Raw genomic sequence first — 25,392 nt, 5'->3', positions numbered from 1 at the left:
CAGTGGGAGGTCACATTAGGTTCTTCTGAACCCACTGTATGCTGCTTTCTGGAGACCCCTGGTTACACTGGCTAGTCAATTGGGGATACAAAATAGGGTTCCTTCCACCAGGAACCATTTGTACACCGTTGTTCCGGGGCCAGGTCAAGAGAACAGCAATGGAAGAGGGGATCCAGGAGCTGCAGTTGAGCCTTCAGGAGAGTTCCTGTACAGGAAAGTGGTTATGGGGTGATCTTCCTGGTGGCAAGGTTTAAATGTCTTTGCCCAAAAATGGCTCTTTGGTTCTATGTGCTTCACTCTAAAGAATAACAGCTTGACCATCTTTTCTTTTTTTCGATACGCTTCCCCTTGCAAGAGCAAGGACATTACCGAACAATCTCTAAATTAATTATGTGAGTGAAGACTTGTTACGCATGTAAATCAATGAACCGAGCATCACATTAATCAGTGATATTGATTTTGTGACAAGGTCAGTGACTTGGTCCTGTGGGTGTGGGGGTGTAGAACAGGAACACCTTCCAGCCTGGGGTAGGAGGCCTGCCGAGCCAGTCCTTGAAGCTTCTCTACCCTCTACCCCATTTGCCCCAGAGTGGCTTTTATTATTATTATTAATGGCATGACAGTCCACTTTCGATTACCCAATTACTTGCATGCTCCTTTCTGGCTGACCCAACATCCAGCGGAGAACATAACTGATACAGCAAGACATACAATAAGCAATTTGCTTACTATGTAATTCGGTACCTTTGCTAATTTGACACTTGTGTAACAAAACTAGCTACTTAAGTTGCCCTATTCACTGAAGACACAGATCACCCTGCATTACTCTCTTGCCTTCATGTCTGTTGACACCCTCTTTTCTCTATTCACTGCAAGTTCAAAGGGAAAGTGCAGCAGGTATCGTGATAAAGGTATGTGTTGGAGTGCTAGACAAGAATTTCATGTTCAAATATTTGCAAACCATCAGGGGTGATACTTGTATTAAGCTACCTATTTATCCTGTCTGGCAAAGACCAGTATGTGTTTTTTTTTTTCTTCTTTTTTTTTTTTTAAGACAGTCATGTAATTCCATTCCTAAAAATGTTGTTGCATAATGAATAATTGCAGTATTGCAACTGTAATACACTGCATTTTCTCCATGCTTTGCAGTAGAGTTTAGGTTAGTGTATCTAAGTTTGTGTCAACATTTCATTTTGTTGGTGGAGATGCATTATATTGATATTTTGTGAAAATGTACATGATCACACAGCCAAATGCTTTTGATGGCAAGCCTAGTTTTGTGGCCTGGTGCTCAACCAATGAGCTTATTCCATACTTTTTGGACATTCTATCTCATCAACCTATTGCTTTATATCAGCTGCCCTGAAAGTGAGATGGCTACACACTACAATATTCCACCTAGTTTTCCCAGTTATCTGCTTGCTACACCATTGACTCTGCTTAAACTCTTTCTTTCCTCTCTTGTAATGAATACACAAAGCTAACTAGATGTTTACGCAAAGTAATGATCCCTAGATCAATCCAGTCTGTACATCTACAGATATAATACTGCAATACCATACTTCGTCTCCAAATCTGTTTGCTCTGATTATGATTGCATTATATAGTAATGCCTGTGGGAGAGAGCTTATCATTTCTTTTCATTTTTTGTGTTTCCATTCATGCATCTAACATTGTAAACACACACTCCGCCAGGGCGCACAAAGCCTAATCGCCCTCTCGCATAGTCGAGTACATTTCTTGGAAGCCTAGTACCATTTGCAGGGGATGTTTGAAACTGTTAGACATTTACTTTGCCTGCAGTAAATGTCAGAGGTTTTACTGTGCATGTTTGGCCTCTGGATGGTAGAAGAGTGCCAAATATAAAGGGTGTTTGTAGTGATATACACCATATTGATAGAGTGCATTTACATTTTTTTGTGCCCCGTTGCCATGGCTCCAGTGCATTTCTCTTAGGTTGAGTAGGTGAACAGTTATTTGACCTGCAGGGCTTGCAGTTTTAGTTTGCAAGGCCTGACTTAACTCAGTAATGTCTTACTTCAGCAGTACACAAAAATGCTTTTTTGGTGTCAATTTTATATCTTGGTTTGAAAGAACATCTGGTGACATTACAATTATGAGTAAAACATTACTAATCAAATGGGTGTGTTTGCTAATCAAGAAAATATTGTTTAGCAAACTCTAATCAATTTTTTAAAACTATTAATCCTTGCTCTGTTCAAAAAGCTACAAACCTGAATGGGGCAGGGTTAGGATAGTTCTTTTGTGTTTGAGTGGAATATTTCACTGCAGCAGCCCACCCCAGAATCTGTTACAATGCCCAAGGCAGATCTAAAAAGCCAGTGGGAGGTGTGGAGGTAGACTGAGACAGGGAGGACCGAAGGTGAACTGCTGTAGTCTGCGGAGAAGTTGGCTTGGATTACTGTGTGTGTGTGTAAAGTAGTGGCCCACATTAATACCAGAACCGGGCTCGGCCACCGAGAAGTCAGAGCGGCCAGCCCCAATCGGGAGAGGGCCATCGCCCTGAAAAATCTGCTGGGAGTGGCATCTCTAGGCTCGCGAGACAGGTGTTGGGGGTGCCCGGGGAAAAAAGCTCTTGTGTGCGCTCCACGCTGAAGAAAGGAAGCTACTTTAGGCTGGATGGACAGCGCTTCCTGGGCAGAGTACTGCTCTTACAGGGGGGCTGTGCAGCACGGGCGCAGTGAGTCCGGGGCCCGAAGCAGGCGCGGTGGCTTGTGCCCTGTATCGCTGGTGTGAGGCGGCTCCTGGGAGTACTGTTTGGAAGCCTCACCTGCCCTGGCCTTGCCCTACATTTACACGGCTACATCCAGCATCGGGGTCATTTCTGGGCTTACATCTCCCAGATTCTGGTTCCTGGCTTCCGCAGAACTACCACTCGGAGCGCAGTTTTGCAGCACGACGGTTCCTGGGCACCATCTATATAAAGGCTTCATCTGGACCCATAGGACTGCATTTAACATTTCACACTAACCATGTGCGCTTCTTGTATCTGCCAGGGGTGCCAGCTTCTGAGAACTCTGCATGCATAGTGACTTGTCTGCACCGCAGGTGGCTATATTCAGCAAAAGAAGTGACTGGATTCAGTGATGTGTTTCCAGGGGTCATATCAGCTGAGTGGCCTGGCGGCAATAAGTAGAGACCCGCTAGATGTTTGCCGAGTGGTCAGGTGAACCCCACAGCTGAGGAGGAGACTACCTAACGAAGGACACACTTTCCTTGCTGCCCCTGAAAGACCAGGGCCAGGGTATGGGGAGAGAGGAAGCTGTGCAGAGATGAGGAGGGCACATCCCAAGGGCATCTTTCATGCCGAAGGGAAGGAGACCCCGACACGCCCAAAGCAACAATGCCAGCAAGAGGATGGACCACTGAGCAGGTGTTGGCAACAGGATGAAGCCAGACAGAAACGAACCTTTCCACCCGGAGTGGAAGACGGAATTGAGGACTACACTGGCCATCATGGCAGTAAATAAAGAGGAATTTATGCAATGCCTGTGTTGACTTCCTCTGTTGACTTCAGGCGAAAATTAGACCAGTTTCAGGAACAATTTGCAACTCTACGATTGGGACTGAAAGACTCTATGCAGGAGTCCAAAGGTGAGCTTGCGAAACTAGGAGAAAGGGCACTGCAGGACCTCACAGGGGATTCAAAGAAGACGGATTAAGTCATAGAACACCTGTCACACAATGTGAGGATCTCAAACAGATTGCAGTGTTTGAATATTCACCTCAAAAATGTCCCGGGATGCTTTGGATAAAGATGTTAAGGTGATAGTGCAACATTTCTTCGCAGATCCGCTTTTAGAATTCATAGTTGGCCCACAGAGGAAGGAACCCGGCGCTCTGCCGAGGGACATGTTAACGGCCCTAAACTTCATATGGGCAGAAAGAGGAAATTCCTAAGGCGTGGCGGTAAGCGGGTTCCCTGAGGATTAATGGCTTTGAAGTACAGCTATTTCAGGATTTAGCCTAGTCCGCTTTACAGAAAAGGAGAATGGTGGACCCGGCCATCAAGATTCTGACCCAAGGTGTCGTGGTACAAGTGGATATTCCTGTTTTAGCTTGTTAGGGAGAATTCTCAAATGTTCCAATTCCCTCTACCTTCGAGACCCCCAGCAATTTTGCTGGATTTTGAGGACTTTAACGTGGAGAGAGTGAGACCCTTTTTTTCCCCACTCATGTATTTTTATGTGATTTGGTACGCACTGTTTCTTTTTGGTTTTAGGCATCATCTTTTACATTGTGTCACACTGCACCTTCAGTGCAGTGGCACAGGGAAGTCTTCCAGATTTCCCCAAGGTTTAAATACCTTCTCTGGGATAAACTACTGTTTCCCAGAGCAGTAAAGTGAAATTGACGTTACTTACATTTTGTAACTTTCTAGACCGAGTACACACTATCTTACAATAGGGTGCTGGAGGGGTTACTTAGTATTCCCTTTGTCTAGCTTCTCATTAACATTTTTTTACCCTTTCCTCAAGGAATGGCTGGTGGCAGTGGTTTACTTTTAACTACCGTGGTGTGCTTTCGCAGCTGCAGTAAAGCACCCACGCGTGCCATTTTTGTCAAAATGGCCCCAGTCTTCTTTTTTCGGCATTTCTTTGTGGAAAGGTCCTTCTTGAGATTTACTCTGCGTGACAAACCAGGTTTGGTCCCTTTGTTCATTTTGTCTTTGTCATTTTTTTCTTTGGCGGTGATTCACAAGTGAAGCCCGCCAAAGACAAAATCTAGATCAAGCGAGGTGCCTGAAACTCCCTGTGCTTATTCTCCTAGGAGACAGGAATGCACTCTTAGGTGATTGGCTGGCTGACTGTCTGGCAAGAACAGCCACCCTGCTGGGTGATAGACAGCTAGGCTGGAAAGAATGGGAGCAACCTGCATAAAAGGCGAGGCTTTTTGGCTTGGAAGGCAGTCGACCCTTGGATGAAGGAACCCAAACGAGAACTTGAAGGACGCCTGCTGCAACTCCTGGACCGTTGGTTTGCCCGGTGTAGCCCTGCTGCTGTGCTGAAACGCCAAATTCGTATCAGCAGAGAAGCCCCTGCAAGGACGACTTCTCCGTTTGAGTTGGTGGGACCAATCGACTCCCAAGTAAGCCATCTGGACATCCTCTCAAAGCTTGCTTCTGGAACCGGAACACCAGTTTGTGTGCGTTGCTTTTAAGCTGGCTAAAAGCTCCAGAGAGATCCTCCGGACTCCCAGGAAGCAGGACTGACGGAGCCTGAGCCCCCTTAACAGAGTGCATGGCCCCAGATGCAAGGAAAGGCCATCTCGACAGCCAGGAACCGCAGTGTTGCTATTTGCGGTAGACGCGAGTAGCTGAAACACTGAACAGCCACTTGTTTGAAGTTCGCCGGTTGCGAGCGGTGACCGTCCCATTGCAGTGCAGGAGTCCCCAGAAGTCCTCCCTCTTGTCGCCATGACTAAGGCCCAGTAACAGTGAGATCTGCAGTGCTGCACAAGAACAGAAGTCATCTGTTGCACTTTTTTTCTTCAACCTAAAGGTACTGTAAATTCTAAGAACTTACCTCTTGTTGTGTAGCCACTTGACCTCGTTGGAGACTTGCTTGGTTGCATGTGTAGAGTTGCTTGCAGCTTCTTTACTTCACAAGCCTAATCGGCTTGTGGCCCTACTTTGATTGTTCTTATTCTACCAAGACATTTTAAACATTGGAAAAGACTTTATACTTACCTGCAAGAAGAGCTTCAGTTCACCTTGACTTGTGCTAACTTAACATTGGCTGGCCTGGCTCCCTGAATGACTCTTCTCTCTTCTGCTTATGGGTTTTGCCTTTCTTCCAGGAAAGATTTGTTAACTAACCTTGCATTGGCGGGTTGTTTTGGAAGTACTTGCCTACTTAAGAATAACTGAAGAATATTCTAAATGCAACAGTAATATATTAATGCCAACAGTACCTTAGCTATTTAAGTCACCTGAGGGTGTAGGTAGTGCCTGTGTGTTATCCCAAATGGGTAATTGCTGATTTAGAAATCTAAGAGGGTGTATTTATGAAGTATATTTGTGTGTTGCTTTATATTGCTCCCTTCTGAAGGCTTATTCTAACTGACTGGTAAACAAATGAATAATGGTTTACTCAAAACACCTTGTGTGCGAGTTTATTTGAAAACTTGTCCCTGTGAATCTCTGTAACTCTACAGCTCACATTGACCCCTCCTGGCTGCTCAACACTCTAACAACCGGTGTAGTACAGACTTATACCAAAGGTTGGGTTCCTATTGCCAGGAGGTCAGGGTTGTTGTAGTGCACCCAAAGGATACTGCATATGATCTTGCCTAACAACATAGCTTTAATATATGGAAGGGGAAACAGTGCAGGATTACATCCTGCAACAAAGGAATGGACTTTTTGTTACCAAATGATGACGCTGGCCCGTCGGCCTCATGGAACAATAGACTGCACAGTCAGAGGAGAGCACCATTGGAATGGTAGTGTTATGATGCCTACCCCGGGCATCAGGACCAAGGCCCTCAGCTCTGGGAGCAGGCATCCAGACATTTGTTTAAACCTCAGCAGCCCCGGCTAGGGGCTGTCTGGGTTCAGTCCTGGCGCCATAGGCGCTAGGCTCATAGACTTTACTTACCTGATGCAGACCATGCTGCAAAAGAGTCCAAGCCTACATGAGGCCTGAATGGGACTATTTTGTTACAGGGACTATTTTTTTACTCGGGCGTGGCTCTAGGGAACTTCTTAGCTGGAACTACTTTGGAGGCTATTTAAACCACACCCGAACAGCCGCACATGCTTCGCGTTATTCTGCATCCAGCAGTGTGACGCTCACCGTTCCTGCAGCCAGCATCCAGTCTTCTGCCACGCCCGCCTCGAATCCGGAGCTCCTAGAATAAAGAAGAAAAGTAAAAGGTTAGAAAACTAATTTATTTCAAATTCCTCACTTAATTCCGGAACCATTTCATCTCCGGACCTGGAAAGTACATCAGTCCTGCACGCGTCGCTTCGCCAGCTCCAGCACGGCGCCATACTCAACAGTTCTCACAGCAGCTTTCGATCTGGCACTGTCTCCTTCATTTCTTTGCCGTAATCCGGCACCTAGGGGACATAAGAAAAAAACAAGGTGAGCCAAGGGAATCAACAAATACAACCTCTTACCACCATAGACTTACCACCGGCGGTATTATTCCATAACTCTCCACATTTTCATATGCCGCATCTGTAAAGAGGGAGGAAAAACAACACGTTAACGCATGCAATAGTTATCGGACAGCGTTGGGTAACACAGACTCTTACCTGAACGCCAGCAGCAGCTACGAGACCTTCTTCTCACAAACTCAGTTGCAACTTAAGGAAGGAAGGGGACAAGAGTGAACATCGGGCACATTGAACTCTTTGAACTTGATACTTACCAATCCCGCCAGAGACTTCAGAGTCAATACTTACCGGAACTCTCCCTACGCCTTCAAACCAGTGAAGTAACTGGTATCTACGCGCCCCTGCAAGACACGCAGGATGGAGAGCTCATCTTTTACGACCATAAGGTGAGGTTACTAAGGGGATATCGGAGGCGATTAGTGGGGGAGAGCAAGAGCAGTTGGGAGGCCATCACTAAAACCCACAGGTGGTTAATCACGGTCTCCACTTGCAGGAAAATACTTCTTCGGGTCCAGCAGACAAGACTAGGCGGGCCAGTCCAGACAGTCATCTCTGCACTACGCATCACGTTGAAGGAGACCGCAGCTGTCCGGGTCCGATCGACACCCCTGTGGGGTCCAGGTGAGCGTAACAGGTAGTGGGTAACAGAGCAGTAAGCCGCCGGGAATGGTGTGGGGGGAGTTTGCGAGAGCCGGTGACCTGGATTTGTACTGTAGCCTCTTGGTATCCAACGGGGAGTAGTAGTGGTGACTCCCACCAATTTAGGGCTTAGTTTAAGTTCTCAGATCCTCACCAAGGTGTTCATCCTGTGTATCTTTAGGATCTATGGTATAACCTGGGTTGTTGTTGGGGGCAGTTATGGGGGGATGAGGTGGGCCGGGCAATTTGGGGAGGTTGCAGGATATGGAATTGGATTGATGACTGTATTTACAGTTCGTGGGGATGTAGCTGCTGGGGGGGGTGTCTGGGATTTACATTGAAGATGTACAAAGGGGGACTGGTGGACAATTGGGAACTGTTGAAGGAGCCTGCAGGTAAGCAATGGGGGGAGGGGTTACAGCAAAAATGAATCTCGTGGTGATTCCATATGTCGGGTGCTTAAACTTGCTCATAAAACAGCGCACAGTGGAACACTTTGTAAGGCATCAGAAACTGGACTTTCGCCCATTTCAAGAAACAAATATTTGTAAATGCGACAGGCATGGGTACCACGTTCGTGCATACCCACATGTCTTTCAGGCTCATGCGAGGGACAACACAGCAGGGAGTGGGGAGGGGAAGGTTTATGATTGCTTTTAAAAGTATCCCAACCTTACAATATTGGGCACGTGGGAGGACAAGCAAGGCTGATTTCTATCTTTTTATTAAATAGGCTGGGAAGACTCTGCTTAATAAGGAGCAAATAATCTATTTTGGGGGTAATAGACAGGATAGGTTATTGGCCAGGCAACTTGGAAAAAGGTGGCAGCGCAGATCATTTTGAATTTACATAATGACACCAGGGAAGCAGTGACGGAGAATAGGGAAATGTTGAAACTTGTTTTTCTCGGTCCCCGTATTCATCTGTTCATCCTCTGGAAGGATCCCGGCCTGTGGGGCTATCTGGACATGGTTATATTGAAGACCCTGTCGGATGAAGATAGAAGGGGACGTTATCGAAGAAGTCTTAATAGATTGTGGATGGGCAGGATGGCCTCTGTTTAAAATGGTGACCCTTTCAAGGTTTCTTTATTTTTTTTAAGCCCTACAGATTCTTTTTCCTAAGACTTTCTTTAGAACACTAAATAAACGTATTTCAGCATTCATATGGAACAATAAGAGGCAGAGGATGGCCTTATGGCTCAAACATTTAAATGGGGGTTTAGTAGTCCCAAATTTTTACCATCTTTTCAGGCTGCACAAATGAGGGTGATCAGGCAGTGGTTTGCGCACAATATAACGAAGCAGTAGGTCAAAATGGATAGAGCAGTGGTGGATTCCCCACTGACAGAAGTTCTTTGGCTTACAAGGGCAATAGACCAGGAAGTATGAACATGTGTCAAATTACTTCATTGATAGAAAATGTATGGGATAATCTATTGCAAAGCAAACGGATTTGGCAATCCTGGCCCCATACACCCTTCCATCCTCAGTTCTCCCTGGGAATGGAGGGGAATTCCTTTAGATGTTGGCGAGAGGAGGGGTGTTTGCAGTTGAGGGATGTTATGCATGAACACAAAGTGATGTTGTTTGAACTGTACAACGTTTTATCCTGTGGGAAGGCGACAGACTTGGTTACTGTGAGCTGCGTCATTGGGTGTCACATCCTCGCAACAAATCTGCTGCGAATGGACAGCTGACAGTGTTTGAAAAATACATTGCCGCCCAATTCGCGGATACAAATACGATATCCGCATTATATAAAATCCTTTCTGAAGATGCTGTGATCGTGACATGCCCCTATATGGGGAAGGGATGTTGGGTCGCAGCATGGGCCAGGAGGACTGGGTGTTTCGCTGGGGTAATATCCCCAAATTGACCAGATCCATCCAAATATAGAAATCTCGTACAGAGTCCTGCTTCGATGGCCTTCTACCCCGGTGAGTTTACAAAAGACGTTCCCAAATGTTTTGTTTGAGGGTTGGAGGGCTTGTAAAGGAACGGCAGACTGGGCCCACATTTGGTGGACTTGTTGGCCCATTCCGCAGTTTTGGGAATAGGTGATGTCTTCAATTAATAACATGCTTAAAGCGAACTTTGCCTTGGGAATGGGAACTTGCTGGATGGTCCTCTGGGACAGGGAAATGGCACCGCAAAGCAGATCACAATTTACAGCATGCATGATTTGAGTATTCGCGGCTGTCCTACTGGTGGCCAAGAACTGGAAGACGAGGGATTGCCCTAAAGAACATAAGTGGCTAACTAAAATCTGGAACATATTAACGATGGAATGGGTGAAATAACATCCAGGGGGAGTATTAGAAGTTCAGGATTAGGGCATTGTTGTCTTATCTACTAGCTAGTTTCGATAACGGTTCTGTCTGCAAAATCTAAAACTCTTAGCTATATTGTGAATGTTCTTTGCCCAATGTATTATTCCGAAACCTGATCACCAGACGTGCTTTGTCATTTTCAATTCTCCAGAGGATGTGTGGGGGCCAAGGGTGAAGGTGTTTGGGTGACGGTGGGGGGGTGGAGGGGTGGGGGGGGTTGTATTGTTATAAATGTTTCTGTAATAGGAAGTCATCTATCATTGTCACTTTCTTGGTTTTTCCTTGCCAGTATTTAAAAGCCAAAATGATCATCTATAAACATTGCTTGGGTCACTTTGTAGAAGAAATTGACCAATGTGCCTCCTATTACATTGCATACAAAAATAAAAACGATATGTAAATGTGAAGGGGGGGAAAAAAAGACAAAACCAAATTCCAAGGAGCTTGTCACTAATAGCTGGTTTGTGTGGGTAGTCTTTTGCCTTGACATTTTAGTAACCGTTATTATGATAACTTTGGTAAATGTGGATGCTTATTGGTGTTCTGCATGACTATAGTTAATGGTCTGAAAGCACATTCCCCAAAAAATGGGATTACCACTTTACCGGCATACCTTGCTTTGTGCTTTGCGTTTCCTGCCATTCTAGATGAGGGGGCGGGGGGGGGGGGAATGCAAAGGCACTATGGGTGCCCATCTATGGTATGATTCCATGTCTTTGCTAAGAGGGTTTGGTTGAACTTCAATTGATCAGTGAGTCCACCCGCCCTGCTAAGGAAATAACAGATTGCAAATGCCCATCACTAGAAGTGTTAAACTTGTATCGATAAGCATATTGGTGACTGTGAGAACTTGCTTTAATGTTCATTATTTAGTATTCTATAGAACTGCAGCTATGTATTTGCAGTTAGCAGAGTTGTGATGATACTAGGCAAAAATCCTTTTTAACTTGAATTGCATGATATTTAGAAAAATTTCAATAATTTGTCTTTTTTCCTTTTTCATATTAAGCAAAATTTCAATAATTTGTCCTTTTTCCTTTTCTTAGGTGTACATATGTTGGACTTTTAAACATTTATTGAGGAGTTAACTGTTACCATACCCAATCATTTGTTTCAAATTTTGCATCGGTTTGCGCCATGAGCACAGTAGGTATATTTTCCCAAAATGCTACTTAAATGACAGCTGTCGGTATAGCTACTTTACCCTCTGGGAAATAATTGGTAGTTTGTTCTTTTGGTTGTTTTCCTTTCAATGTTTAACTTTTCAAGCCATCACAAATTTGTTTGAAAATATTCATTTATACCACACTATCACAAGAAAGGTATGATTTGTAGACCACTGCATAATGTATGCATTCTGAGTAACTTTCATAGTTGTATTGCAGATGTTAATGCAGCTATGTTTACTTCAGGACTCTGCATCCTTTGGCTCTCCAAATACAACGCCCATCAAGCTTAGCCAACGTGGTCAATGGTATAATGGATCACGGGAGTCGAACATCTGAAGAGAAGAGCCACTGGTTGCAGACCCCTGGTTTACTGAAACCTTGCCCCAAACCCCCTTCCCCTTTTTCTCCCTCCCCACCTGGCAATCTTTTCAAGCCTCCTAACTGCAAAGCCACCGGGGGTTGCATCCAGACTAGTTACAAGCAGGGACAGTAATGGGAACAAAAATGGTCGCAGGACATACTCAAGTTGCCTCGGTCAAGGGCGTAACTCTTCCAAAGCAATGACCTTGTGTCCTCCCAATCATGTGTCCTCTCAATCAGGGTGAAGGATCTGTCAGTTTTCCCAAAAATTGAAGGAAATCCACTCAGTTGGTCCTGTACACTGTATGTTTGGGTACTGTGTAGAATTCTTAATGCCACTACACAATATGGCAAACAAAACCGCAACACACCTTGCTACTTAATGTAATTTGTCATGTGTATAGGGCCTTTTCCCATTGGTATGACCTCAGTGCTATAGGTGACGACTCCAGTCCAAGGTATGGGAAATTCATTGGCGTAGTTTAGAATGTGTGTGTGTGCATTGTAGCCAATACAGAGGCAGGTAGCGGTGGCTCAGTACCGGCCAGCGGTCCATGTTGTGCTGGCATGTGGATGGGTGTTTAGAGGTAGTCTGGAGAGAATGCATGACTGTCCAGCTAGGCGTACTTTTCTGAAGGGGGAACAGCTGCATTCTTATGCCAAAGGTGGTGTGTCCTAAAGTAGTGTATGATTGCAGATGTGTGGGTGGCAGTGCCTTTGCTTATCTTCCATAAGCCTCTAGTGTAATACGTACCTGTGTGTCCTTGCTGGTTTCTTAGATGTGGCTACATTTAACACAGTGGCTATACTCAAAATGCAGCTAAATTCAACACAGTGGAAAACATCAGAGCGCAGCAAGAGTTAGAGCTGTGGTAACACTATAATACAGGTATATACAAGACGGTGTCAAGAAATGTCAAATGCTGCAACGACTGAGCAACAAATTACTCTTCTTTCCTGGACTTTGCTGCATGCAGTTTAAGAGGCCTGGCTGTGATGCCCAGGGCGAAAAGGCGAGGAAGGTGCCCTTTGGCGTGGCCCTTAGCTGGCTTCACGGGCAAAGTCACAGGGAGGGCTTTGGTATCGAGGAGTACAGGATCAGCATCCAATCGTGGGCAAAAGAGAAATGGAAGCAGGAGTGGAGAGCTTAAGTCACGAACCACGGAAGGCACCACAGAAACGAAGATGCATAAGTTACGTCACTAGTAAAAAAGGAGGCTGGTACCTCACCCAAAAAAAGTTATTTATACACATTTTGATATCACCTATACTCTAAGGCCAGCTAACGTGTTTAACAAAGCACAAGTTCAAGCTTGACTACTCAAGAATAGACCCCATTTAATATAAAGAGAAAACAAAAAAAGAAAAAAAGAATTGATCCCACTGTTATAACAGTCTCCAAAGTTCCAATTTGTATGTTTTGCTCTCAACAACAGTAACCGCTGCTGGGTTGATTTATGCCAACCTAGCATGACAAATTGGTGTCTTCTGGTTTAGTAAAATAAATTATCCAGCAGTTTAAAACAAAGTGGGTTCGTAATTGTTTTTTAAAGGTGCAAATGCAGTGGCTCTGTAGAACCCTGGCATGGGACGGGTGCCTTGGAGAGGGAGGAGGAATTATCTCGACATTCAGTGTTGGAACATTCCATATCGGTGCAGAGGGATTGGGCATGGGCAAGGTGTTGATACATCCGCAACATAGTAGGTGCTAGGTAAGGGACTGCAGTATACCTACACAGAAGCTACAGTCCTGAGACACATAGACTAAAATTATTTTTAAAATATTTATTTGTACATCTTTTTATTGGTTTTATAAACACAAATCCATACAGACATTCATTACCTCGACACATACCAGTATCATCATTACATCAGTATGTCACTTTCTCTTTAGGACACTGCCTCCCACCCGGACATCCAGACCGTCAAAACATCATGCAAATATCAATTTCCTTCTTCCCATTTACCTCAAATTTTTCTTCCCTTGTCACGACATCCCCGAGCTGTATATATTCAGAGTTCTATGGCCATACATGTGTCCACATCAGCAACCCATTGCGCAAATGGAGGGCACTCTAGTGGTCCCCCTCACTGAGCTATATTATGGTTGATCAGTCATATCGTTGTGGACAGGAACACTTTTTCATTACGGCTGGTAACACCGTCCTCCCCAATTCCCAACAGCAATATCTTGGGATCCATTAATACCTCTCTCCCCAACACCCCAGCTAATGTATTGCAGCACTGTTGCCAAATGCACTGGATCTGAGGGCATTCCCATAAGATGTGTATAAAGGTTCCCTCCCCGTCTTGGCAACATAGAGAGTTTGGGCTGGTGGCTCGATTCCATCGAAATGGCGCAACGGTGGGATAGTATACCCTATGCAAAATCTTGAGCTGTATCAGACGAAGTCTAGAGGCAATTGTGATCTCACGTGGGCTCATCAGGGCCAGTACCCAGTCCTCCGATTCAATAGTGCCCATTTTGTTTTAAGGTCGGACATACAAATGCTGTTATAGTAAGTGAACTTGGCGGGTATGTATACTAGGAGGATGTCGCTCTCCAGTGGGATGCATTGTGGCATGTCTGAGAGTGAGGGGAGATGTCTGCAGCGCATGGGTGGGTTGTATATAATGGTAGTGTTCCGTCTCCGGGAGTATCGATTTGTGCCTCAGCTCCTCAAAAGAATTATATTACCTTCAGTGAGCATGTCCCCCACCACCGTAATCTGAGCCTCCACCCATTCCGGCCAAATCAGTAGTTTGTCCACTTCAGCAAGGTTTCTGTTTTTCCATAAGGCTTGTACCAGGGTCCCCTTATTTCCCCAGCCAATGTGTTTGTGTGCCTCCCTCCATATTACTGCAGTGTGTGTCGCCATCGTTTGCGGGAGGGATCTAGCGAGGGGTTGAGGCTCATAAGTCGAGAAATATCCTGCGGTCCTAATATTTCTGCTTGAATGTGTGGTAACTCTGGTCACCATGAAACATATCGTTGACGACCATCATTTGACTCGCCCAATAGTATGACTGAAGGTGTGGTAACCCTATATCCCCCCCCCCCCCTCCCTCCCAGACTGATCGCTGCAGTGTGCGGAGGGCAATTCACAGGTGTCCCTCTCCCCATAGTAGATTCATAAGAGCACCATCAACATTGTGAAACTCCGAATCAGGGATCCGTCAAGGGGCGTTTTGCATGACGTACAAAAAGCATAGAATTGCCAACATCTTAAAAAGGGCTGCTCTACCCAGTAGAGTCAATGGGAGTAGTGTCCAATACTGACATCATTCAGTAATTGGGGTTACGGCATGAGACGCTTTGAAAGATCTACCGAGATCTGAATCCCCAAATGTCGAAAATTGTGTTCGATACTATATAGGCAGCCTGGCGGGATTGTATGTTCCCCACCCTTGATTGGAAAGAGGACAGATTTACCCCAGTTGACCTGCAATCCACTGAACACTCTATCGTTCCAGTATACACATGACAACTGGGCAAGAGTGGGTCAAGTCACTCGGATCTATCAAAAGATCATCTGCCTACAGGGAAAGTTTATCTTCAACACCATCAGGCCATTGGAATACCGTCCATGTTCCCTTTTGGCAGACTAGTAGGGGTAGAGGCTCAATGGCGATTGCTAATAATGAGGGAGATGGGGGGGGGGGGTAGGGGGGGTGTCGGGGAGAGAAGAGGTCACCCTTGGCGTGTTCCTCTAATCCAACTAAAAGATCTTGAGGGCCAACCATTAACCCAAGCTTCTGCCTGCAGGGCTTCATATAGTAACCAGACCATCCTAGAAAGGTTTCTCTGAATCCCATTTTCCGCATGATTTCCCAGAGACTCTACCACATTACTGAGTCAAAAGCCTTTTCAAAATCAATGGCTAATAAAGCAAGTGGTTCGCTTAGGACAGGTGCTCGCTCTAGCAGCAGGTGAAGGCTTCATATGTTCATGCGTGTTGTTTGTTTGGCATAAAGCCACATTGGTCCGGGTGAATTAGGGAGGAGATTGCTGCCTAGCGTCTGGCTGCCAGCACTTTTGTAAGGATTTTTGTTTCTCCATTTATCTGTGAGATTGGCCTATAAGAGCTACATAATTCAGGAGGGTTCCCGGGTTTGGGAATTACCTCGATATTGGCCTTGCGCAAATTGGGAGAGAGGACACCTTGGTCTCTACAGTGGAGGAACATTTTATGGAGAGGGGTTGCCATTCTTTTCCCCTCCCCGTTTTTTCTTTCTTTTTTTTTCTCCATGTTTAAACAGGGAGGACGTTGGGACCTGGCTTCTTGCCAGAGTGCAATTGGGCAATGGCCTCTGTGACTTCAGATTCAGTGATATCTATAGCCCATTGCCCCTTAGACAAACAGAGGAGCGCGATATCTCAGAGTATAGAGACATCCACCGGATGGGTCAGGCCCTTTATATAGCGTGGCATAATAATCTGCGAAGGCTTCTGCAATTTCCCAATCCGTTCGGTTTGTGCCTTCCTTATTTCTCTAACATGATGGTATTCTTTGTCTCGTCTTTCAAGCCAGGCCAGTATCTTACCTGCTTTATCACCGGTTTCCATCTCCCAATGGGCATGTTTAGCGTTATCTAGAGCAATATTCCGTTGGCATTCCCTGGCCGTTAGGCGAGATCGATGTTTCAGGTGACCCCGTAAGTATGTATTTTGCCTCCCATTCATCTGCCTCTCTTTCTGCCTCTAGAACCTTTTTACAACTGCTTCTTCGCGGCCGATGTCCAGGAGATCATTTCTCTCCGGAGCACCGCTTTGTAAGCCTCCCACATTACTTCTGGGCTGTCCACAGTAGTGGCGTTGATCTCAAAATTGACAGTCTTACCCTGAATATGGTCTATGAACTCTGGAAAGCCGAGATAGTAATTGTTCAGTCGCCACAAGGAGGAGGAGGAGGATCTAGTCATATTTATCTCCATCATCAGGGGGGTGAATGATCAGAAATGCCACGGGGCAATAGTGTCGCCGCAGTGCTCGCCCTGTATGCGTTTGGGATCAGGAGAAGAAAGTAGTCGAGCCTGGATAAGGAGGCGTGAGCCCCAGAATAAAATGAGTAGCCACGAAGGCAGCTAATTTCGTGGGTATGTTGGGGGTTCCTTCCTTGCATGCGAGTGCGATCTAGTGTCGGATCTATAACCTCATTGAAGTCGCCACCAATGATCCACAAGTCGGGCCGGTGTTTAGCGACTATAGCCACAGCATCATCCACGAGTTCTGCAGTAGAGCATATATAGCGAGTATACCTATTGTTTCCCCCCACACCGTACCTCATAGCCTTACAAATCTACCTCTGGGGTCCTATGCCACCGAAGCTAGTGTAAACGGAAGGCGTTCATATAGCAAAACCAAGACTCATCGGGAACCCATAGAGAAAACTGCATGTATTGCCATATGCTTGTCCTACGAAAGAGGGTACACGTTGTGCCAGTCAAGTGCATTTCGGTGAAGCGGGCAATGTCGGGGGAATGTCTGTTAAGAAATTGGGAAACGAGACCACGTTTGATCCCCAAACCCAATCCGTTGACATTTCACATAGGCAGTTTGAGGGATCTATTGTTAGTATTCCCTGCCATGTCCTAGTTGTAGACCATAGATATGTCTGAGTGTCTGGCGGTGTGTGGGCAGTGTCATCTGTGCCCGCATCGTGATTCGGGTGAGTGGAATAGTAACACATTCAATCACTCCAATATGCGAACTAGAACGAGAAATCTCCCTTGCTCCAACCAGAAACATCTGTCACCCGAACATATGCTGGCAGTCAACAGAACACGCCGTCGGCACTAAAACAAGAACATATTACACCTCAGGGTCAACCTATGGTGCTGTGTACAACAAACAGTGAAATGGTGTTGATTAAATCAATCAAACGTGGGGGCGGGGGTACGCTGAACTACACAGCAAATGCAAGGCTGCAGCAGCCCCATGGTCCGCACTTTGCCAGGCATCGAAGAACGTCTGGTCATTTGCTAGATTTTCTTAGGTTGTCCCAATCCTTGTCTTCATATATGCCCAACCTGCCGCCTTCAAGTATCTGCCATGGATCCGACCAGGTCTGCTTCCTGCAGAACCGGTATTTGCCCCGTGCGGGCTCGGTTAGGATGGGTCCAGACTGTACCGTTTGCCCCTTTTTTTTTAATTTTTTTATTTCTTTTTTAATTTGTTTTTGTTTCTGGCCCCCAATCAACTTCAGATGTTGCTCGGCCCATCTCCAAGCTTCTCTGGGGTAAATGAAATGCACCATGGTGCTTTTATGGTAAATCTTCAGTTGTGCTGGGAATAGCAGACCATATGTCACGTTCATGGAGTGTAAGCGCCGTTTCAGTTGGTCAAAGGACTGACTGGCGCGTTGCACCTCACGAGTGTAGTCTGGAAAGAAGGCAATTCGAGATTCATTATACATAACTGATCCCTTCGCACAGGCCATATGGAGCAGCGCATCTCTGTCCCTATAGTTCAACAGTCAGGCAATGACCTTGCGCTGTGGTGCACCTGGGATGGGTCTTCCTGATGGCATGCAGTGAGCCCTTTCCACAGAGAAAAAGTTTGAGAGCCTTGGGTGCAAAGACGTCCACCTACCATTGCTCAAGAAATAGTTCCATACTAGACCCTTCCACTTTCTCTGGGAGCCCCAGGATGTGTACATTATTTTGTCGTGATCTGCCCTCTCCTTCAATGCCGCCCTCCATAGCATTGAGATGCGTCATTACTTGTGAGATTTGTTGATCCACTTTTCTCAGGCCATCCTCCGCCCCAGAGATGTAATGCTCCGCCTCCCTGTTACGCTCACCTGGTTCCCACGAGGGCGTCGACCAGAACTGGGCCGCTGTTTCCACCAGCGTGACGTGTAGCGCCGAGATGACTGACTGGACTGGCCCGCTCAGCCTAGTTTGTCTGGCTCGCAAGAATATTCTTCTGCAAAGGAGAAGAGGAATTAACCACCCGTGGAATTGAGTGTTAACCCACCTTCCCCACTCCCGTTGTCTTCCCACAGATCACTCTTGATGTCCCCTCCTTAGTCTCACCTGATGGTTTGGAAGGATGAGCTCTCCATCCTGCGTCGACCACAGGGGCGCGTTGATGACCAGTTACTTCACTGGCGTAGAGGAATTGGTGAGTTCCAGTATTGACTCTAAAGTCCAATTGTTCATAAGAGTTCAAATGTCTGATCTTCACTGTCGATTCCTTGCAGGTTGCCGATTAATCCACTCGAAGATTTCCAAATGGCACTTGGTAAGATTCAGGTAAGTCTATTGTGGTTTTCCCCTTAGGGGCCGGGGAACGGCGATGAAGCAGAGTTGACTGTGCCGACCCGAGATGAGGTGAGACCCCCGTGGTAAATCAGGTAAGTTTTGTGGGGGGTAACTGGTATTGTCTTTGCTTTCTCCGCTTAGGGGCCGGGGTACAGCGATGAAGCAGGCAGAGTTGACTGCGCCGACCCGAGATGAGGCGAGTACCTCCTGTGGTAAATCAGGTAAGTCCTTGGGGGTAGCTTGTATAGCCTTAGAGAGTCCCCTTGCTCACCTTGCTGTCTTTGTCTCCTTAGGTGTCGGAGGGCGGCCGCGACATGGAGAGAGCGTGATGGAATGCTGAAGTACCGCCAAGCGGGTGAGTTCAGCGCGGCGCTGTAGGAACACGAAGCAATGCTTCAAAGACTTCTGTCTTTCAGTTCCGTGGCAAAATGGATCAGGATTCAGGTAAGGATTAAAGTTAAAACTCCTGTTCTAACCTTTATCCTTCTTTTCTTCTTGTTTCAGGAGTCCCAGGACTGAAGCAGGCGTGGCTGAAGACTGGAGCTGCTGAAAACACGGTGAGCGTTACGCTGCAGCAAGCAGAATAACGCGAAGCACGTGTGGCTGTCTGGGCGTGGTTTAAATAGCCTTGGAAGAAGATCCAGGTAAGTATTCTTCCACAGCCCCATCCAAGTAGCAAAATAGTCCCTTCAGTAAAATAGTCCCTCCTAAGCCTCATTTGGCTTGAGTCTTCATGCAGCATGGTCTGCCTCAGGTGAGTATGCAGCATGCTCTCCTTCAGGTAAGTTATCAATAATGAGCCTGGCGCCACAGGCGCCAGGACTGCACCCAAACAGCCCCTAACTGGGGCTTTTGGGCATGCTCCAAGTGGCATGATGCCTGCTTCCGGGGCTGCTGTGCCTGGTCTGGTCTTCCGGGGGCAGGCATCATGACACTCCCCTGTATGGGAGGATGGTGTCAGCGAAATGACACCTCCGTGGTAATGCTATCCATTTTCTTCTCTTCTCCATGGAGCAGCGAGAGTTGGCTATGGTATGGGGATGGGGGCTTATCCGTTGCAGAAGTGTCAGATTGTGTTGCTTGGGCAGCAGGGGCATTAGCAACACTTGTCACATACTGTTCCATTTTGCTCTATGTAATCTTTTTTTTTTTTGGTTTATCCTTGACCATGATGTGTGAGTGGGTCAGAAGATCGTAGCACCCAGGTATGATTTACTGTGTGGACAAATACACCCCAACAGTTGCACCGGTAGCCGGCTGTTAGTATGGCCTCTGGTAGTAAACTAAACGGGATCTGCAGTCCAATTCAGGGAGATGATTCGTAAGGAAGCTTTCTGTGTTCGCTGGTCCCCTCAGTGACAGTTTATTACACAGATGTCACGGTTCCCCAACAGTTGAGAGCTGGGGTTTCACTGTATATTGAGGTTAAGGAAAGTGTGATGGTGGGCAAGGTGTCACATTGGCAGCAGTCTCAGGGTAACGTTCCTCCCTTGCACTTCAGAAAATGCCTATTATTCCACTGGATTGTGTGGGTTATGTGTGCGCCTCAGTTCATGTGTTCTCTTAAGTCCTCACAATGGAAACATTGACGTTCCTTGGTCTTCAAGCGCCCCTTGGGTCCTGTCTTCCTCCCGACAAGGCACCCTAGTTGTAGGGCAGTCCTGCGCCGCATCAGTACTCTGTGTCTGCACCATCCCGGCCCAGCTAAGTTGATGCTTTGTTCCCATTAGCAGCGGTGACCAGGTATTAATGGGTCCCAAGGTAACACCTTAGAGGGTCTTGTGGACCAGGCCCGGAGAGCGAACAGCCATAGTGCACCTAGTGTTCACCGGTGACCTTTTCCTTGGGTGGCGTAGTCCAGAGCCCAGTGGAAGCAGGGGTTTCTGTATCTGGCAAGGTTGAGGGGACTGCAATGGCGTCAGTGGTATCTTGCTGGGGTTGGGAGGCCAGGAATGTGCCTTTTTTTAAAATTTTTTTTCATTTTCTTTTTTCACAAAGCAGTTAGCGTGCAAACGGTCTGTTACATTGTGGACCGTATGATGCAGTGAAACTGTACCGTTGCAGACACTTGGCTCCCCGATGAACTGCACCTTCCCAATACCTTCTCCATCCAGTGCGGCATAATGGTGGGGTGCCAGGCGGTCCTTCGCTGCAGTGCAGCCCGCGCTCTCACTGGGTCTGTTAGGCAGAATTGCAGGCAGTACCGTCTGGGCCCACCACATACAATTAGGTCTACAGGTGTAAGCAAAACTACAGTCTGTACTACAGTTTTGTGGTAGCGAGCTGAGCAGCCAGGCTTATCTCGAGAGGGAATGTGAGCAGTAAAAGAGGTTACACAGATGTCTTACAATCACAGTGGTCCAAGTAGACACTTGCACTCAAGGTTTCCTGGTAAAACACTTATTAATTTATTGGACACTCATTTAGAAAACATTCACTAGAAGGAGGCAACTTAATATCATACACAAATGCCCTTCAATACTAAACCAATACGTTTCGGAGTAAATTAGGCTCCCCTGAAATGGAAGCAAAATAGCATTTCAGTCACTTATAGGAGGGCAAAGGCACAAGTTAATAGAGATCATAAATACTTTCTTAGGCAGTGCAAACAGTTTTAGTTCACTAGAGGACTCTATTCAGTTCAATAGGCCCAGGCCAAAGTCAATGGACTAGTGTCTTGGATAGGAAAGAGCAGTTCTTGTAGTAAATGGTGAAGTCTTTACAGAAGTCGTTTGTACGAAAATGAATCATATGTTGGGTCACAAGCTGATTAGGCCTGCAAGTTGGGAAAGTTCCACCAACATTCACCGCGAACGGTACGTTCTCTCCATCGGGTTGGCACAGTACCTTAATATGAAGAACAAGATGCAGCAGAAGACATTGGTTCTTGGTAGTTCCTGCAGATTTCACTGTTCCTGAGCCTCAGTCGTGGGGACAAGAGGGAGGACGTCGGGACTCCTGTACTGCACGGATTCATCGAAAAAAAAAAAGCTGACGAAATGGAGTCACTTCAGTTCCAGTAGATGTAATTTGAGCACACAAGCTGGTGTCCTTCCCCCTGGTTAATCCTAACCAGCTCACAGAATGGTATCCAGGTAGCTTACGAGTTGATTGGTCCCACCAACTTGAAGGAAGAAGTCGTCCTTGAAGGGGCTTCTGTCGAGATGAACTTTGGCAATTCGGACCTCCAGCAGGGCTTCACCGGGAAAAGCAACAGTCCAGGAGTTGCAGCAGCTGTCCTCTTCCAGCTTGTCTTCGGTTCCTTCATTCCAGTGGTCGACTCTGCTTTCCAGTCCAATAGACCTTTTAAAGTGTTCTCCCTTTCATTCCAGCCTAGCTGCCACTCGCCCAACATGGTGGCTGTCCTTGCCGGACAGTCAGCCAGCCAATCACGCAAGAGTGCATTTGGTTCTCCTAGGAGACTAAGCGCAGGGAGTTTTGGGCACCTCCTCACTTCCTGCCCACCTCGGGCACCAGTGGTGGTCTTCAGTCCTGAAGACCGCCAAAGGGACCAAACCAAGTTTGGCATGCAGAGACACACTAGAAGGACCTTTCCAAAAAGAAATGGCAAATAAAGAAGACCGGGACCTGTTTAAACCAAGAGGCGCCATCTTGGAAAAACATGGCTCCCGCGATTTGTAGATACTGCAGTTCGTGGTCGGGAAAAATCATGGTAGTTCGTTGTAAAACCTCTCCCACCAGCCATTTCGATAGTGAAGGGTAGCATTTCACTGCTACATGAGTTTCTAGACATAGGAGATACTAGGTAACCCCTCCAGCACTCTGTAGGAAGATAGTGTGTGTGCTGGGTCTAGGAATTTAAAAGGACTAGTAAAGTCAATTTAACCTTACATTCTCTGGGAAACAGTAGTTTATCCCAGAGAAGGTATTTAAACCTTTGGGAAGTCCAAAAAGACATCCCTGTGTCACTGCGCTGAGGGTGCTGTGTAAGGCACATGAAAAGATGCCTATGGAGTTATCTTAAAACACCATAATCCAAGAACACGAGTAAAACACACATCAAAATACAAGAAAGAGAGGGGGAAAAAAGGCTCACACTCTTTCCAGGTAAAAAAATCAAGTCCTCAAAATCCAGCAAAGTTGCTGGGGGTCTCTAAGGTGAAGGGAATTAGCACACTTATGAGAATTCTCCCCAACAGTCTGCACCATTCCAAACCCGTTAGGCCAGTTTCCGTCTCCCCTGGCAGGCGCGCGGGTGTCAGAGTGGCGCCTGGCCGTGTTATCACCTTTCGGTTGGTGTTGCGAGCATCATGGAACAGCGGGTTGCTCATTGCAGGTCCGCAGAGTGGCTCTCGCCGTCCCCGTTTCGCCCTGGGGAAATTCCTTCTGTGCGGCTAATCGTTCCCTGGGGGTGGCCCAAGGGCTCAGAGGTGCTTGGCAAAATGGCCACAGGTGCGGGCCGTTTTCTGCTCTTCAAAAACAGGGATTAATGCTTCCAGCTCTTCACATGAGCTTTGCAGTTACCACCACACCGTTGTCAGTCCATTGGCAGCAAAGTTTGTGTTAAGACATTGGCAATGAATCAGGATAATAAGCAGGATTTCTGATGCTTGTTAATCTGCTTGGAATCCCATGTTGTGCATATAGGCAGACATCTAGTAGTGACTGCAGAGTATTGCATATGGTCTTTTGAGGATCGAAAGGGGACATCGACATGGGCGTGCCTGTAACACTATCCGTGACGTGTAGTGTACCCAGAATCCCTCATGCGTCTCGGTCCCTCATTGTTTTTTTTCCGCCCAGCTAGCTGGTCGCCTTATGCAGAGCTCTTAGCAAATTGCAATATTGTTATTTCCTGACCTTGGTCATATTTATATTATCGTCCCCTCCTCGAAGATTGTTTCCTCAACCACCGCCAAAGCCAACGAAAGAACACACTTTGACGGCTGGGTGCTCCGGTCGAAGCTGTCAACTGCCTGCCGGGATTTCTGGCCAGCCTATACAGTAGGGAGAGTGGTGTCTGGAGGTTTCTCTACTTGTCAAGAATGTCTTTCCTTCTCCCCTCTCTTTGTCCCTTTTGGTTTTGTCGTTGCTTTTAAATTCCTGAGCAATGGACCGGACACCATTTAAATGTTGCCCTTCCTGTAAGGGATAATTCCCATGGAAAGACCAGCACCAGCAAAGTGGCTCCCCCCCCTCAATCACGACGAAGCGTCCTGTAAGTTCCTACGTCCTAAGACGATTAAGGAGCGTCCAGTGAAACGGTGGGCAGCCTATGCTATGTCGCAGGCCAAGGGTAGCTCCCCCGCCGCAGTCCCGAATCTGATGAGGAGATAAGTGACGACCAAGGCTCCAGTTGGGACGCCATTGACCTTGCATCGGAGCGCACGATGTCCGTCCCCTCCCCGCTAGGCACGACGCAAAAGTACATCCCAGCGATGGGTACGCACCCGCTTCTCGGGTCACAAAGTACACAACCCCCCGGTACTGCCTGGACGGCTCAGTCGAAGCGATCCAAAGCACCAACGGGTACGTCTGATTCTTCGGCAGCCACCGAATTAAGTGATTGGCAGACCTAACCGCGGCATGCATCCGTGCATTCTGAAAGTAAGGGTGCCAGCACCAAAAGCCATGCGGCCGTCGAGACACCTCAGAACAGCGCGTTGATGCTGCATAAGGCCCCAGTTGTATCAATCTATAGCGCAACTACCTGCACAGTCCAACCACCTCCCAGTAACGCCGAACATTAGCGAGAGTATCGCTAATATTGTTTTGGCGGCTTAACATAAGATAGGTCCAAAGACTCGTCGTAAGACACGTCAACTCTCGGAAGGGCAGAAAGATTACACGGAGTTCCCTATCTTTATCTAAAACTCTGGTTGGGAAATCACGACGTTGTAGGGAAGAGGATCATCAGGAAGAGCCCTTTCCTCCTCTAGACACCTCTGGCTCCTCATCTTGGACCAGAGAGAAGTTTGAAGGTTGCATGGACAGGCTGGAAAAGTTTATAGACTTTTCTGAAAGGTTTGCTCTTAAGAGGCCTCGTTAGCAAAGCCCTTGTACACCATACAAAGTTCCATAGGACCTCTGAATTACTTCATGAAGAGGTCTTAGACCTTACTGATCAAGGAGTTCCTATTGACCCATACCTACAGAATGATGATCCCGCTGATTATCACACTGATCAGACCCAGGGATGGGAAAGAGTATCACTACTGCAGCAGCATACTCCACCCGCATAGCCACCAACACTATACTCTGTACTCGCCTGTGTACAATTGTATCTGAGGGTAAGCAGGTGAACCACAACATTCTCAAAAATACTTAAGACGCTGCAGAGACAGCGGGAAGGACTTTATCCAGGGTACCCTGCTAAAACATCACGCCTGGTTAAAGAACTCTGGGTTCAAACCAGAGACTCTGGCGTCATTAATCAACAAGCCGGTGGAGGACTCCAACCTGTTCGGCAAGGCCGTTGATGAGATGGAAATGTCAAGGAACACAAGACTTTGAAAACATT

The 25,392-nt window shown here is 46.8% G+C and overlaps 1 protein-coding gene across 9 annotated transcripts in view; it reads left to right on the top strand.

Annotated features, from left to right (window-relative positions):
* The window catches only part of RNF4 (ring finger protein 4), a 156,497-nt gene that overhangs the window by 31,029 nt on the left and 100,076 nt on the right, over nucleotides 1–25,392 (top strand). For 4 of the 9 annotated variants that reach the window (XM_069632118.1, XM_069632110.1, XM_069632111.1 and 1 more), the window contains exon 2: nucleotides 11,163–11,262. In XM_069632118.1, the coding sequence (XP_069488219.1) occupies nucleotides 11,254–11,262 (9 nt within the window). In that variant the 5' untranslated portion in view covers nucleotides 11,163–11,253. Of the gene's footprint in view, nucleotides 1–89; nucleotides 912–11,162; nucleotides 11,267–25,392 lie in introns of those variants that run through there. The other 5 variants (XM_069632114.1, XM_069632115.1, XM_069632116.1 and 2 more) reach the window with 3 other exon arrangements.

Source organism: Ambystoma mexicanum, chromosome 6q (genome assembly GCF_040938575.1).
Source record: "Ambystoma mexicanum isolate Mex_15411 chromosome 6q, UKY_AmexF1_1, whole genome shotgun sequence".
In the NCBI taxonomy this organism is placed as follows: domain Eukaryota; kingdom Metazoa; phylum Chordata; class Amphibia; order Caudata; family Ambystomatidae; genus Ambystoma; species Ambystoma mexicanum.
The sequence above is the reverse complement of the archived record's forward strand: the minus strand, read 5'-3'. Positions and strand labels throughout refer to the sequence as shown.